The sequence below is a fragment of the Limanda limanda genome, chromosome 8 (genome assembly GCF_963576545.1).
Source record: "Limanda limanda chromosome 8, fLimLim1.1, whole genome shotgun sequence".
NCBI classification, from domain to species: Eukaryota; Metazoa; Chordata; class Actinopteri; order Pleuronectiformes; family Pleuronectidae; genus Limanda; species Limanda limanda.
This window is the reverse complement of record NC_083643.1, coordinates 4,182,167-4,197,953: the sequence shown is the minus strand read 5'-3', so window position 1 is coordinate 4,197,953 and position 15,787 is coordinate 4,182,167. Positions and strand designations below refer to the sequence as shown.

Genomic DNA, 15,787 nt, shown 5'->3' with positions numbered 1-15,787 from the left:
TTATTCATGATCAAGAAAACCAGTTCCACACGCAGCTCCATAAGAGACAGACCTGAAGTAAGGGACCGTCTCAAAAGTGCTGGCAAATGGGAAAATGTAATATGAGGAACATGTGAACAGATTTATTTAAATATATCAAGTTTCCATCCACTTCAAATCAGACAATAATAATAAGATAATTATTAAAATTGTTCTCCACCACGATCAATATTCCCCCTAAATTAAATTGAGCTGCAAGATCCTTGAATTATTCCCTAGGGAGAATTGAGAAAATGTTGAAAATATTAAAGAAAGTGAATATGGATGTGGACTTTACTTGGTGATGATTCAACCCCTTACAACATTTGATGGAAATCAGTTATGTAATGGTTTTATCATCTGGCTACTTGCTTGATTTTTCTTTCATCAAGATCCACAAATGATTTTTTTCTGGGAAACTGGTGAAAATGTCAAAAAAGGAAAATATTGGTCCTGTTAGTGGATGGATGTTGGACTTTGTCCAGATCTGGGCCAATATTTAATATATATTTTCTTGCCCCCGTCCCAATATGGACAGTAGGTTCTGCGTAATCTTGCTGAAAAAAAAAAACAGAAAAACAGACAAACAGGGGCACTTTAATTGCAGATATTTCCATTATCCAAACTAAAACTCCACCCTGTCTCCTTTTTCCTTTTATTTTACATCTGCATCCTTTGTGATGTTCGCTGATGGATCATCTTTGTAAACAAACCAAACTACCTCCAACGACAGCAGAGAGCAGCAGAAAATAACAGCGCATCGGAAGAATATAGGTCACGAAACTCTTACGCCCCCCGCTGTATTGTCAGAATAATGAGAGCTGCAGAAAAGCCAATGAATAGACATTTTCTGCTGGATTACAGTTTTCAAAGGAGCAGCCGGCACACTGCAGTAATCACATCATATCAAAGCAAAACATGGCTTTGAGGAAGCTTATTGAATGTGGCTTTGTCTCCCTGCTTGGCCTGGTGTCACCTCCACACATCCCAGTACTAAGACTGTGCGGGAGTTTGGAAATGATGTTATCACCGCGTGTCAGGGTAAATCATGGATTGTTTACTGAGTGAGTAATAATCCGGCCACACACTGTGGGATGTTGTGTGTGGAAGGATGGAGATATCACCGTCGCTCTGTGATATCACACCCTGGAAATCCTGTTACCTGTAAACCCCCCCCCTCCTCAAAGAGGCACATTCCCTCTCGCTCAGATTCTCCTCTCGTCTTCCTTCACGCTCCTCTGAGAGAGTGCGTTTGTTCTTTTGAATGCAAAATATATTTTCTTTTATCGCTCCCCGTGTGCTGCAGGCGACACTCTGTGTTTTTCTCCGTGTGTCAGGATGAGAGGTCTTGTTTTATAGTCACACGTTTGGTATTAGTGACACTGAGGCTGAAGCAGAGAATGATGCTTGAACATATCCTGATTACGTTTATTCCAGGATAATGTAGTTGAGAAGCTGCTCAGCTTCCAGCCAGATGAGAAAGTCAGTCAATTAAACACCTGACAACTGGGCGAACATCACACTGACACTTTAATCTTATAAAGGACTGAACATCACGTGGAGTTTGTCAAATATTAAAGTGGTTTTATTTGGACGAGCTGCATCACAGGGCTGTGTGGACGTGTGGAAGGTGATGAAGCCACAGATTCAAATCCTCTGACTCTGCAGCTCAGTTCCTATTTCAGCTCATTGTTCAGCTCTCACGACCCCCGACTGTTTTAGATCAGCCTCACTTTGTTGATCAGCCTCGTCTCCGGCAGCAGCAGCGGATTTCAGCAGAGAGAATCCCCCGGACTCTGCAGCACCACACAGCAAAGGGATCACAGAGATCTGGTGAACATGTGGTGGAGAACTTGGCAGCTGCAGAGTCAGACATTTTGTCAGGAGCTGGTGAGGATAAACATCGGTTCATGTAGATTCAAAGGAATTTTAATGATCTTAGTTAAGTCTTGACAGAGAATAACAAAAACACTGTTTCTGTATGAGTAGTTTGAGCAGTGAAATTAAATCGCAGACACTAATGGTGTTTTCACAGCTGCCTTGTTTGGTCCAAACCAAAATAACAAGTGTGAAAAGTTCCTCAGATTCTGATTCTGATTCTGATATCACGATCTGAACCAACGGACCAAAGTTTAGTAGTTTGATCTCAGTCGGGATCGAACTGAACGAAGGTTCCCTTAGTTTCCAACAGACAGTCGCATTAAGATAAGATAAGATAAGATAAAACTGTATTGATCCACACAGTTTTTACAGCATATATACATTATCTACACCTTCTCACTGTAGTTAGTTGCAAAGTGCAGCGGCACAGGATGATTGTACGGGGAAAACCCGTTTGTACATATGTGCAAAAACATATTTTCTGAAGTACAGTATTTCATTCTTCATATGGGATGTTGTAGAGTCTGACGGCCGTGGGAATAAAAGACCTGTGGAAGTGTCATAGGGGGCGAGAGGTGTTGTCCATGATGGAATTCAAGTGTGTGTGTGTCTGTGTGTGTGTGTGTTTGTCGCCCGCCCCACTGAGCCACACCCTGTTTCCCTCACTTTCCCCCCCGTGGCAGGTGAAGGTCTTATTTTCTATGCGAGCGCTGCAGTCGCTCTTCACTCTCAGGACGACTCCTGAGTCACCAGCTGACAGAAACCTGCAGTGTTCACTGTGATTTATTACAACAGATCTGTCCAAGTCACAGCCTGCGAGGGCGGAGGAGGAGACGAGAGATCCATGTTCTGTCATCTTCACACACACACACACACACACACACACACACACACACACACACACACACGTCAGCGCTCCAGGCTTCAGCCTCGAGTCTAAAAGAGAATATTTCAACTTAACTCTGGTATTTATTGTCTCTCACTCACTTAAGTTCTGAATGAACAATCAACAGTTCACTAAGCTCCTCCCTCGACCCCTGGGGATCCAATAAGAGAGATTCTCGTTAGCTAGGATTTTCTATTTTTAATTGAGTTTTTTTGGGACACCACAGACTTTATGAAAGATTTAACAGATTTTTATATATTTTAATCCACACATAATTTAACACTGACATTAAATCCTTTATCCTCCTCCTACTTATTTTGCAATGAAAGAATCTTTCAAGTGATTCCAAACATCCAAACCTCCAGTTGGACTTTTGCATTTCGATGTTCTTGTATCTTTTGATTTTTCATGCTGATATTACTCATTCTGTTTTATTTTGTGCTTCTCTCACTGGCGTGCATCCCCCCCTCCAAACTCCCCAGTCCCCCCGCTGAACCTTCCCATCCCACATCGTCTCCTGCTCCCACTGTTCCCACTAACACCCAGAGTGACTCATGTCTGCTTCACGCTGTTGTTGTAGTTATTGTTCTCGCTGACTGACGTGTTGCTGCTGCTGTTGTTGTTGTGCTTCTCCTTGCAGACGGTCTGGTTGGATCTGCACCAGAGGCTAACAGAGACAGATGGCACACCCAGCGCCGTAAGTAGACGCTTAATGAACAACTGCTGCACAGCACACACACGTGTCCCGGGTGGAGCAACACCTACTGCTGCTCTGCAAAGACCAACAACCACTGAAGCAGCACTTTGGGTCGAGGGTTACGAGTAAAAAACATGAGACTAAACTTCTGCACGACTTAAAACCTGAAACCAGGCCAGGTTTAACCACACGTCCCCTGAGCTCTGATCGTTTGAGTTATTGTTATTGTTTGTGTTGTTTTCTAGACCTGGACGACTTATAGACACATAACTGGGATGAATATAAGATCATATCATTCATTATGATGAGAAACATTTGGTAAATAATGACGTAGTATTTCAAAAGCTTGACAATAGGATCGAGGCTCCATCAGCTGCAGTTACCTGAACACCAACTTATCTGTTGGTGAATGAGTTGCATTGTGGGTAATGTGGTTTGACGAGGAAGGAGACTTTAAACGTACAAATATTAAAACATTGAAATCCTGACAAACAATACAAAATAACTACACATGCACATGATGCACAAATTAAATTACATAAAATAAAAATAATAAGTTCTCTTTTAGTTCAGGAAAAAGAAACTTTGTGATGTTAAAACCTGAGACAAAACTTCTACATGACAAAAATAACCCGGGTCTCACTTCCTGTCCAATTGAATTATTTCCAGGAAATGGGTTTGTTTTATTTTGTTGGTTCATTTTTTTGGTTTATCTATTTTATTTTATAGACACTGAGTATTCTGCAAGAGAATGAATAGACTCTCGCAGTATCTTACGATATCCAGAGAGAAAAGAACACGTCAGCTGTCTTAGAAGCAGACGGCGAACTCAGCGTCTCTGATCTTCTCTTTGATAACGATCTATAATTTATATGAAGAACCATCAGAATCCTAACCAGTGTGTGGGCGTCGTCTTTTCAAGCCGTGCGTGGATTGAGTCATGAATCTGAAAATGTTCAGTCGCAGAAAAAGCTTGAATTATTTGACGTTGTTTTCTCCAACGATCCCGATCAGACACCGACAGTGAAGGAGAGATGAGAGAGTTCACCAGCTCTGAGTGCCTGAAGAAAGACATCAGTAATCTGTGTCTCTGAGAGACAGCAGCTTGTGGTTGTCACTTTCAGTTTTTATGAAACCGCCTGTACACTAAAGAAAAGACAGAAGATGAGAAGCAGGTCAGAAGCTCCGGTGTGTCGGGCAGAGAACCTGCAGAGGGTTCAGATGCTGGAGCTCACCTCATTGATTCTGGTCTTTGAAACAGACGGAGGGATTTTACTGGCACCGGTGTAAAGTTACAGGACATGTGCACCGGGAGAAGATAGGAATAGAGCCTGGAAAAATCGATTTCCATGTGGTTTCTGTGCACATGAAAAATCACCACATTATCAAAATATCCCATATCAACCAGATGAGGTTTATTTCAGTGTCTGTGTGCAGCCGTGACGAACAACTATCTTACAATCATGGGAATTAGATACTGAAGGTGTTTCCACGCCTGGAAGTCCAGACGATGGTTTCAGACAGCGTATGTGAAGGAATGAACCAGTTCACGTTGTTAATTTAGTTTTAATATATCTTGATGGTTTTATTACCAACAAACCTGCAAATTTATTTTTCTTCTTCGTCCTGCAACTGGTCAGAAAGTTTGAACCATCCAGAAAAAAGGTTTTCACACTGCAAACAAACCAAACCACGGCTAAGATGGTTGAAACAAAGTCCAGGCTGATGTCTGAGGAACCTTTCACACCTGGTGTTTTGGTTCCGACTAAACTGAAAAGTCAAAATGTCTGAACCAAAACATGTAGGTGTGAAAACGCCCTCAAGTTATTTTGAGAGTTTCCCATTAATTTGTCTGAGATACTATTTTGCGAAAGTTTCTCAGGTTGTTACAAAAAAACACTTTTACTTTCCAAATGATCACAGCGTCCAGGACTGGCTGGAGGAAGCCATGAGGTTGCTGGTCTGAGGTTTGCAGGAGATCCACACATTAGAATCATGAGTGACAACGTCAGGCTAGGTAGTCAGAATATGAGTCTGATACTGCTCCATTGGGCTGTGATTATGGGGCGTGTTTCAACCGAACCAGGAAAAAAAAATGCTCCTTCGCTCAATTGGATAGACCTACAACCAATCAGAGCAACGAAGTATGTGACGTATGTTGAGCGACGCATAGTTGTTGTCAACAGAACTCAACTGCACGCACGCTGGAAGAAGTAGAAGAAGAAGAACGATTTTTGCCGGTGTTGTAAAAAGAATTTAAGGATACACGGAGAACTTATTTAATGACAGCATCTACTCAGCTCTCCAGCAGCAGGCATGTTTGTGGAAAACATAGTCAACCCAAGCGCTCTTTGATGACGTAGTTGATGACGTAACTGTTGATCATCTGTCCATCATCGTATAAAGCCCGCCCTGACAATTTGATTGGTCCGAACAGAAGCTGTTCCGAGATAATTTCTTGCAAACGGAGCGACTCCAGACCGAACTTCCCGACCAAAAAATGTTGTGGGCGGGGCTAAGTTAGTCTGGCACCCAGGCTACACATTACCAGTCTACCTGTGGGAAATCCACTTTCTGAGCATATGGCCCCAGATCTCCGCCTGGAGGATTAACACACCGGGTCTTTCTCTGTCTGCAGGAGAGCAGTGCAATAATCATCTGCTGCACTTAGACCCACAGCAGTCGAGCCACTTATGACGTTAGCGGCTGGCGAGAAGTGAAAGCTCTGATTAAATTGTCCAGTTGTCATGGGCACAGACGCGGAGAGGTTATTATAAGAGAGCGCTCAGAAACGCTTTCGGTTTCAAGTTGCAATTTTCTTTAAAATGCATCTCAGAGAAACACGTTTAAAACAGAAAAATACAGAGCACTTAAAAAGACGGAGCACTTAACGAGACTGACCTGAACCAAAACCTGAATATAAGAAGTAAAACTGAGAACAGAGACAATTATGAGCTTTAGTCCTGAAGAAAAACATCTAAAGGGTCTGAGGTGTTTAAAGAGGCATTCACCTTGTTTCTCAGACAGGAGCCATTTTACCATTGATGTGAGGATATGTATTTATTCACTTTCTGTTCCCATGGTGATGTAGCATGAGCTTCACGTCACATCACAGCTCTGTGTGTGTGTGTGTGTGTGTGCGTGTGTGTGTGTGTGTGTGTGGGAAATTCATAGTTTCATTACTTCATACTCGGATATTTTGGCGTTATCGCTGGTAATTGGGATGAATTGCAGCCGGGTCGTCCATCTTTAATGACAGTCCATGGTTTTGCATGAGATTTCTGCTCGAACAGATTCTCTGCATCCTGCCACAGCTTCTTTTAAAACACAGATCACATATCTGCATCCTGCTCATCTCGTAAAATACTTCCTTGAAAAATGAAACCCGGGGAAATTTCACGCACTGTAATAAATCCAGTGTAACCAGGCTGTATCGTATTTCCGCCTCCTTCAAACAGAGCCGCGCTTCACTGGCTACACACAATCTGCTCGTCCAGGCTGGTGTGTGATCAACACATCTCACATCTGCTGCCACAGACGGACACCAAGTGACAACAGCTAATCAGTCTTTTTTTATTGTGTTGGAGACCAGGGAAATCCCCGCCCATCCTCCTTCCACCTTCCTCTTTCCCTAAATCCGATTATCATCACCTTTTTGACCCTCTTGTTCCTCACTAACACCCTCCACCCCCCTTAGAATACATGGATTTCTCCTAACAAGGTCGTGCTCCTCTTCACCTCCACATAATTCCACCGTGCCTCCCACAGCCGACTCGGAGCGACTCTCCTGATCTTCTCATCTCCACCAGGAGGAGGATTCCAACGTGATTACCCTTCATCTCATCTCCCTGGCAGTCCTCTGTCACAGCAATCTTCCCTCGGCTCCGAAAGGAGACACTATAGCAGTTCTATCACCATACAGGGGATTATAATAGGATCATATAGTGTATGAGAGATACAGGGAAACTTTCAAGCCGCTGTTGTGGAGCGGAATTAGCATATGCATTTTATTTGTAGTGGACACAAGTGAGCTGACAATGGCTCCTGTCATTAGAAGTGGGCGAATCAATCACGTACAGTATATGTTGTCAGTATTTGGATCCTCGAGAGGCGCATGAGAAAAGAAGCTATTAAAACCAGCAGCGGCTGAGAGAGCGGGAGAGAAGATGGGAGGGATGGACGGGCAGATTACAGAGTAAATAGAGAGAGAGAGAGGATGGGAATAAGGAAATGGAAATGAGGAAGAGAACAGGCCACAGGGACGGAGCTTTGTAATATCCTGATTTTAACAGTGCAAGTGTGTCGTTCTTTCCTCCTCCGTCTTTTACATTATAACGTACAGTCGCTCTGCTGATCTAAATCAAACACTTAATTAACCAGGAGACACTGAGCACACAACACAGACCTACACAGCTTTCCACCGGGCGAAGTGGCAGCTTCTGACTCATTGTTTATTCATGAGGTTTGATCCTCTAAGAAAACAGCGTACGATTTTAATGATGTGTAACAGCGGACCTGGAATTTGTTGACTGCCCACAAACACATTATTATAGACTCTGTAAAACCTCTATGAAGCTGCAGCTACCTAATGTTCAACATGTTCAACATCTTACCTGATCAAAGGACCTCGGCGGTCTTTGGTGAATTATTAAGACCCGTAGTTATGTTTGATATAATATTTAGCAATAAAACATGTTTAAGTTCAAGTGGCAGCACCCTCTAGTGGCCGTAGTGATTATTTTTGAAACAAAAGAGGAAATCGAATGATGCTGTTACGGAGCTGAAATCACTTTAGCCAGACTTAGGTTCAGAGACCGTCCTGACCTTTAACCTTTGACCTTTAAATCCTTGAGTCTTATTAAATGGTTGAATCGGCGTTTCTATGGTGACGTCCTCTACCGCCACAGAGGACGTGAATCTGGACGCTCTCGTCAGCTTTGTATCGTAGGACATGTTGACTTTCACTCGAGCTGTCGAAGTCAAAAGGATTTCAGTCGGAGGAACTCGTACTCAGGAGTTCTGAAGTGATCTGAAAATCAAAGCTAAAAGACGCTGCCACCCAGAGAAGCTCCCTGAAAACTACAAGGAACCAAATCTTTAACACTCAAGTAATTTTCCGAGCAGGCTTCACATTTCAGCCAAATCTTCTGTCACACTCTCTCTCACAGGTTTCTCGCCAACAACCAAACAGACAAATTTGAGATTCTCACTTGCGGCCACATTCATTAGCGGAACAGACCAATTAGAAAACTATAACAGATTATTAAAAGGAACGTGTGGGGGAAACAAAGGAGAGGTGACAAGTTGGCATTTAAAAAATAATCAGTAGGAGGGTTGAGATGCACGAGAGGAAGTTAAAACAATGACTCGTGGGAAGAAAGATTTCAGTGAGTTTTGTACTTTGTGTGAGTCGGAGCTCCTGCATGTGTGTTAAATACGTAATGAAAGCTCCGATAAGATGTTGATAAGAGGAACAGACAGTGCAGAGAGGGAAGTTCATGGAGGGACAGCGGCCTTGCTGTGAATTCCCTCATGAAAAATAAATCAAGGGGTTATAAATATGGATATTACTGTATGACTGGGTCTCTGCAGCAGCTCTTTGAATTCTTGAATAGCACCTGGTGCTGACTCAGACGACTTTTGTCCTGTATTACCCCTTTTTGAGACCTTCTATCAGTTCCACTTAGGCAGAGACGGAGTGTTTTACCGTTTCATATTAAATTCTGTGATATGGGTTTTTACACTAATCTTAATAGAGGTTCTACGTTGCATTAAAGGGTCTTAGACGTGGTACATGTGGCTGTGTGAAGGCTTCAGACTCGCCCCAGTGAAGCAGTTGATTTAAGCCGCTCACACAGTCGCTGGTGGAGATGTTCGTGTGGAGAGAAGGTCGCTTACATCCATTCACATCCTCCACACACGCCTTTAAAACGTGAAGTTACCAAGCTTGTCTTTGCTGGATACCAGGTGTTTCTTCGCCTGCAGCAGTTCTATCAAAACACAGAGTGTAAATGTGCACAGATTGATGTTTGAGTATCAATAACACATTGAATACTGCAAAGAGGGAAGCATTTTATTTTATTTATCTGACACAGTGAGTGAATTATTGAGAGGGAGAAAGTATTCAGGAGAGAGGTCAACCCCCGGTGGAGGAAAACTGTACTTGAAATATTGAGGTGAACAGGGATTGGTTGAAAATTCAGCAGAACCAACATCTGAACTCTTCCAGGGAGCAGGAGAGCAGAATGGCTGCAGGGTACGTTACTGCCTCAATGCTGACGTGTCCTTGAGCAAGACAAACCCTTCCTAGGCCCGGGTCATAGACGAGTTTGACCCCTGGCCGACCTCTGCTGGAGTCAGACACTTTCTTCCGCTCAGCTTTTTACGCACATCACTCAAAAACTTCTAAAAGGTGCTGAACAGGCTGAAAACTTTAAATACAAACTTAATTCTACCATGAAACTCTCCTGTTGATTAATTACATGAAGAAAAAGTAATTTGGAAAAAGTCACGTACAAAATTTTCGTTTCGTACAAGCCTTTATAAAAAACCTTTCAAAGATTCATCTGAAATCTACAGACAAAAATGGAAAAAATTATAAATTAGTACGTTATTTTATCCAACTTAAAACTATTGACTATTGACTAGCTGCTATAAATACTCACTCGTGCACAAAGTGTGTATGACCACATCTGAAAATAGTCCCAGATAAATAGTCCTGTTTGTGTTATCCTGGCCAAACTTATTCCCACTGCATGAAAAGACCTACGGAGGATTAAATTGCCACAGAAACACGTGAGTAGCTCATAGAAAAGCCATCGAGGTCGCTCACGTGTGACGGTTCAGCTGCTGAGAGGAAGCTGATGAGATCTGGATCTGTTCAGCGTCTCCCGGGCTGATGTGTGAATGGTTCCCCGAATGGTCCCCCAATCCCCTGGTGGCTGTTTGTGAGATTGGGAGATTTTCTCTGTAAATTCAATAACGGCCCCAGCGTGCATTAATCAGCCGCCATCCCGCTCTGCACCTCCGTCTCCGGTGCTTTATCTGTTTGTTTATTTCATCCCCTTCTTCCCTCGCGCTCTCTGCTGATAACACAATTTAGTCCAGTTAACAGGTGAAACTGACAGCTCGCTCACTGTAACTGTGTGTGTGTGTGTGTGTGTGTGTGAGTGTGTGTGTGTGTGTGTGTCCCTTCCTCTCTCCTCGAGCTCCATATATTTTTGACTTAGCCTTTATTGCCTCTCTTCTTTCTTTAATTGACTTCCTCGCAGGCTTTTATGCGACCAGCTCCGCTCAGGAAGGTTCAGTGTATCAATCTCATTCGAATTTTAAATTTAAGCTGTGTCTTGTGATTTTTCTCTCTTTACGTCACAGTGACACAGTTATCGTTCACATTAATGATTATTTGAATAAAACGTTTACGATTAAATCACAACAGTAAGCTGCCTGTTGAACAAGTTATAATTAAGAGATGTAATCTGGTCGTACACTGTTTCCATTTGAGTGCTTTTGACCTAATTCCTCAGATGCATGACTCATTTTAGAACTAGACCAAATTTCAGCTCCGTCAATGTGTCATTTCTCATGCAGTTTCCAGGGGGGGGGGGCGTAGAGGGAGCAGCTGCTGCCGACCGACCATCGTCTGCACGAGTCCCTGAACCATGCATCTTTATCCTCACTGCACCTGATCACAGTGAAAGTGAAACATGGCGACATGATGGGTCACATGACCAGAACACATGGGGGACGGGCTGGTTTAGCTCTGGCAACCAAAGATTGTATATGAAGATGGAATGAAGCATATCTGCCTCCTCCCCCGATCCAGAAACTGGACACGAACGCCGCCATCTTGCCCATTGGGAGCCAGAGTATGTGCAGTATAGGGATAGCTAGGTCTATATACATCCTCGACCAATCACAAGTCAGTCTGTGCTGTCAAATGTAACCTTTCACCCTGTTTTTATAGCATCAAAAATGCACAAACATCAGTATGATAGGAAATACCTAAAATGACAGAGACCATCTTTGGGGGCCCATCCACTAACATGGAGGAGGTGGGATTTACCGACCTCCAGCCAATCACAGGGGAGCGATCCTGATGCATTGGCTTCAGCTTTTGGGAATCTGCCAAGTCATCCATCTTTATATAAAGTCTTTGGCAGCCAAACATACCTGCCAGGTGACGTGTCCTCGTCCTCCTCTCACGACCAACAGACCCCAGAAACATGTCAGCACACAGAATGAAATCATATCATCAAGGCAGCGTGTTTGCAAATCAAACTTCTGCAACTTTGACAACAGCTAGAGAAGTCCGAAGGGGCCGATGGGTTCTGAACAGTGTCCTCCTCCATCCTTCATGATTTATTCCCACAGTGGGAGTTAGAATTTAACAACTTCATTTCTAAAATCAACATTTATGTCCAGTTTAGGGAGGTGGAAAGAAATCCTAGGAATAAAACCCTGAAACACACATTCATCCTCACACACACACACAAACACACACACACACACATCAGCAGTCTGTCCCATTGTCTCTAACTGTCTCTTGGAGTCAGCACAGCATTATTTATCTCTCTCATGCAGGGGCTGAGTGAACGTGAATGTCGATATAAGTAGGGAGCAGTGGACAAAAGAGACAATAGATGGAGGGAGTCAGGTTGTTAGAGCAGCCGGGCAGATGTATAGATCCAGAGAGGCAGAAGGAAAATGGAAGTGAGAGACGGAGCTCGGTTTTAACTGCAGTGAACCCACGTGAGGGTGGAAACCTACTGAATGAGACAGTTCACAAACACCACAAGAAGATGGAAGTAGAGGTGCTGAAGTTTAGGAGGCGGACCTGAAAGAGAAACTATTTTCGTACCTTTGAAATGTGAAGTAATGATCACAGACTGCGTACGAATACAAACTTATAAGGCTGAAATATCCTGGATACAAACGGTGCCATCTTGCAGATTCAGAGCCGGAGTCTGAGCATAGCATCAAATAACTCGTTAAAACCAAATAAGCTTTTTATTGCATATGAATGAAGTGTTTCAGTGGTAAGAGGAGTGTGTTCTTTCTCCTGTAAAACGTGTCGCACTCTCACATTAAGACAACAGGGAGAAGTTGAGGGAAATGAGCATCAGTCCATACGAGGATTTAATATTCCGTCCAGAACAATAACTGGAACGTGTGTCCCTTAAGGACAGTGGGAAGGAGTTAGTGAGTTCAAAAACCTGCTGATATTCACTAATTCTGGTGTAAAAAGGTAAAATATCTGATATATTTTGTACATATCAGCTTATTTGGGATTATAGGTTGTTAGTGGATTTCCACCAGGAGTCACATTTCTTGGGATAAAGCTCATCGGTCCAGTTTCCTCCAAACCTCGTCTTTTGTCGGCTCCAGTTTTCAGGACCTTGTCGTTTCCTCACAAACTGCCCCACTGCTCTCTGGGAAAATAACCAGCAACTGGTTCAGGCATCTGCTCCCCCTTTTAAAATTCAAACCATATTTCTGTCAGCCGCCCAAACAAAACCCGAGGAGAGGGAGGAAACTCATCAGAGCCGCTGTGTCTCCTCTGTGAACATGTTGATTGTGAACGTGCCCTCAGATGCACACGGAGAAGTTTGAGAGAAATACTTCATCACAAAGTTCAAACATTGACAGAAGGAACAATACGGAAGAAAGAAATATTAAATACACGTGCCCTTGATAAGCTGGAGGTCATCACAGTTTGTATAATAACCCGTTGTGTTGTGCACGTGAACAATCATGGCAGCGTAATGCAGAGGGAAAGAAAAGGAGTCATGCAGCAACACAGAGATCGTTACACAACAGTGATACCCCCCCGAAGAATAGACACACAAGCAGGTTGCATCAGTGGAGCTCAAAGGGAGCTGGTGTGTGTGTGTGTGTGTGTGTGTGTGTGTGTGTGTGTGTGTGTGTGTGTGTGTGTCTCACAGGGATACGGAGAGACAGCAGCCTCAGAGAGAATGTGTTAGCGCTGTATTTGTCAACAAGAGACGGATAAAAAGACGGAGTGAAGGTGGAGGCAGTGAAAAAAGAGTTTGTCCTTGGAAATACTTCCGTCGCTGTTGCGTTATCGGGACATCAGAGGCAGCTGCTTTTTCAATTCTGTTTTCTTTATGAGCTCTGCAACATGACAGCTCCTCAGGGAGTCACCCCCAAATACTAATGTAGCTTAGAAAATGAATTACTACAGACTGATAGTTAATATTCATACTGGTTGGGTTTTGGTTTCTCTTTTTATAAGAAGTGTACGTTAACCAACCCAGTGACAAAAGTCATTGAGTGGCTAAAAGAAATAAAGTGTTAGATAGAGACTCCACAGAAGTGAAGCCAGACAGATACAAGCTGCTTTAAGAAATAAAATATAAGTACGGTAGCAAAGCATAGAAAAGACAGATCATACTCAGGATAAAATTACAAAATTACATTACAACAATACTTTAAACTTAAGTACTTTATAACAATACTTATTAGTGTTATTTAAGAATGATTTGTTTGGCCCATATGGATAATAATTGACTTCGATTTGACTAATTTGGTCGACATAAACTTAACTCCAGGTTAATGCTGAGATTGTTCCATGTCTTCTGGAGGTCACTGTGAAACAGAAACTTACCTTATGAAGTTTATTTTCAGTTCAAGACAAACGTAAAAATTATACCAATTTCTAGTCACATCTCCTCAAACCCTTTAGTTCACTAGTTGTTCAGTGATTGTGTCAAACAGCCTGAAAACAAGGAGCAACGTGGTGTTGAAACAGGATGAAACCTCGGCTCTAAGTGAACTGCTGCTGCTTATTAGAAGGTTGTTACTTCTCCCACTGCTGCAGTCAGCAGGTCAGGGCACTGTAGTCATCCATCTGCTGAGAGAGATATGCAAATGATCCCCTGAACTAATGAAGGGCTTCTTTCTCTCCTATTTTACCTCCTGAATAAAAGACAGATTCCATGAGCGAGGAGAAGAGGGAGAGAGGAGGGGGGGAGGACAGGGAGGAGAGATGATGCTGATGATGAAGTGAAAGGAGGGTTAGGAGGGCAGAGATGTATAGGGGCGTGGGGGGGACAGAATAAGGAAAATGGAGGGATGATGGGAGGTTGGAGGAGGGAGGACTTGGAAGAAGTGGAGCCTTGAGATGTCACAAACAAGAACTGGGGCAATAAAGAGAGGGGGGGGAGGAAAGGCCTGAGGGGAACAGGCACAGCGATGAAGAGTCAGGAGCGAAGATGAGGTGTGAGAGGAAGACCTGCATGTGAGGAACTGGTATTTCCCAGTTCCCATGGTAACGCTAGACTGGTTCCCCCTCTCCATGACACATTTTTCTGCTTCCCCCTGTTTTCATACCCAGTGGGTTTCCATGCCACACTGCAGCATATTAAAGACACACACACACACACACACACAGACACACACACACACACACACACACACACACACACACACACACACACACACACATTTGTCTCTCCGAAAGACCTTTACCCAAACCAAATATAAGTATTTCGATTAAATGCTGGATCCTGATCCGATTCAAACCCTAAAACCAGGTCTTAATCATAGACTGACAAAATGACAGCTCCTCAAACGTGATGCCAAAACATCATGATCGCCCCCTGGTGGCTGCCTGCCTGCTAAACAGTTTATAAAACATGTCTTCTCCATGTTAACAGGTGGGACATAGACCAAAGTTGTAATTTTTTAGACTATAGGACAAGATGGTGAATGTCCTGTGTACATTTGAAAGGTCTTTTTGCACAATTTACCAACGACCAGCAGATGTTAGCAGGTGTTAGCGGCCACCAGCAGATGTTTGGGACATAACTTCAGTTGAGCACCATAGCGCCATCAAGTGTTTCGGTCTTGTATCAACGATACAGGCTGAACTTGAGGGTACAATGATGCTAAAGGTAAATCTGACCGGCTACTGGCTTGTCTGGCAGCACAATAGAAACCATGTGTCTTGCTCAGTAGATCAGGATTTACAGTTTATTTTATTACTGACTGAGAAATTCTATCCTCAAGTCCAACAATAAAACTAACAGTTGTTCCTCTGAGTGCATTTTGAATTTGCATTTTTGTGAAGTCAAAACAAACAATGTTTTTCACTCTCAGCTCCGGTTGACGGCAAAATGAACTCATCACTTCTACAGCAGCGGCGCTGAAGAATAATGATAAGAGGCAGAAATCAATCATATTTATACAAGAACAAAGCTCCACGTGAAATATAAACACACACACAGACACACACACACACACACACACACTGTGCATATTTACACTGAAAAATTGATTTGATT

At 43.1% G+C, this 15,787-nt stretch overlaps 1 protein-coding gene across 1 annotated transcript in view; it reads left to right on the top strand.

The window, feature by feature from the left end:
- necab2 (N-terminal EF-hand calcium binding protein 2) overlaps positions 1-15,787 on the top strand; it is a 100,754-nt gene that overhangs the window by 72,573 nt on the left and 12,394 nt on the right. Inside the window, exon 9 of the mRNA XM_061077152.1 lies at positions 3,426-3,482. Within this exon, the coding sequence (XP_060933135.1) occupies positions 3,426-3,482 (57 nt within the window). The remainder of the gene's footprint in view (positions 1-3,425; positions 3,483-15,787) is intronic.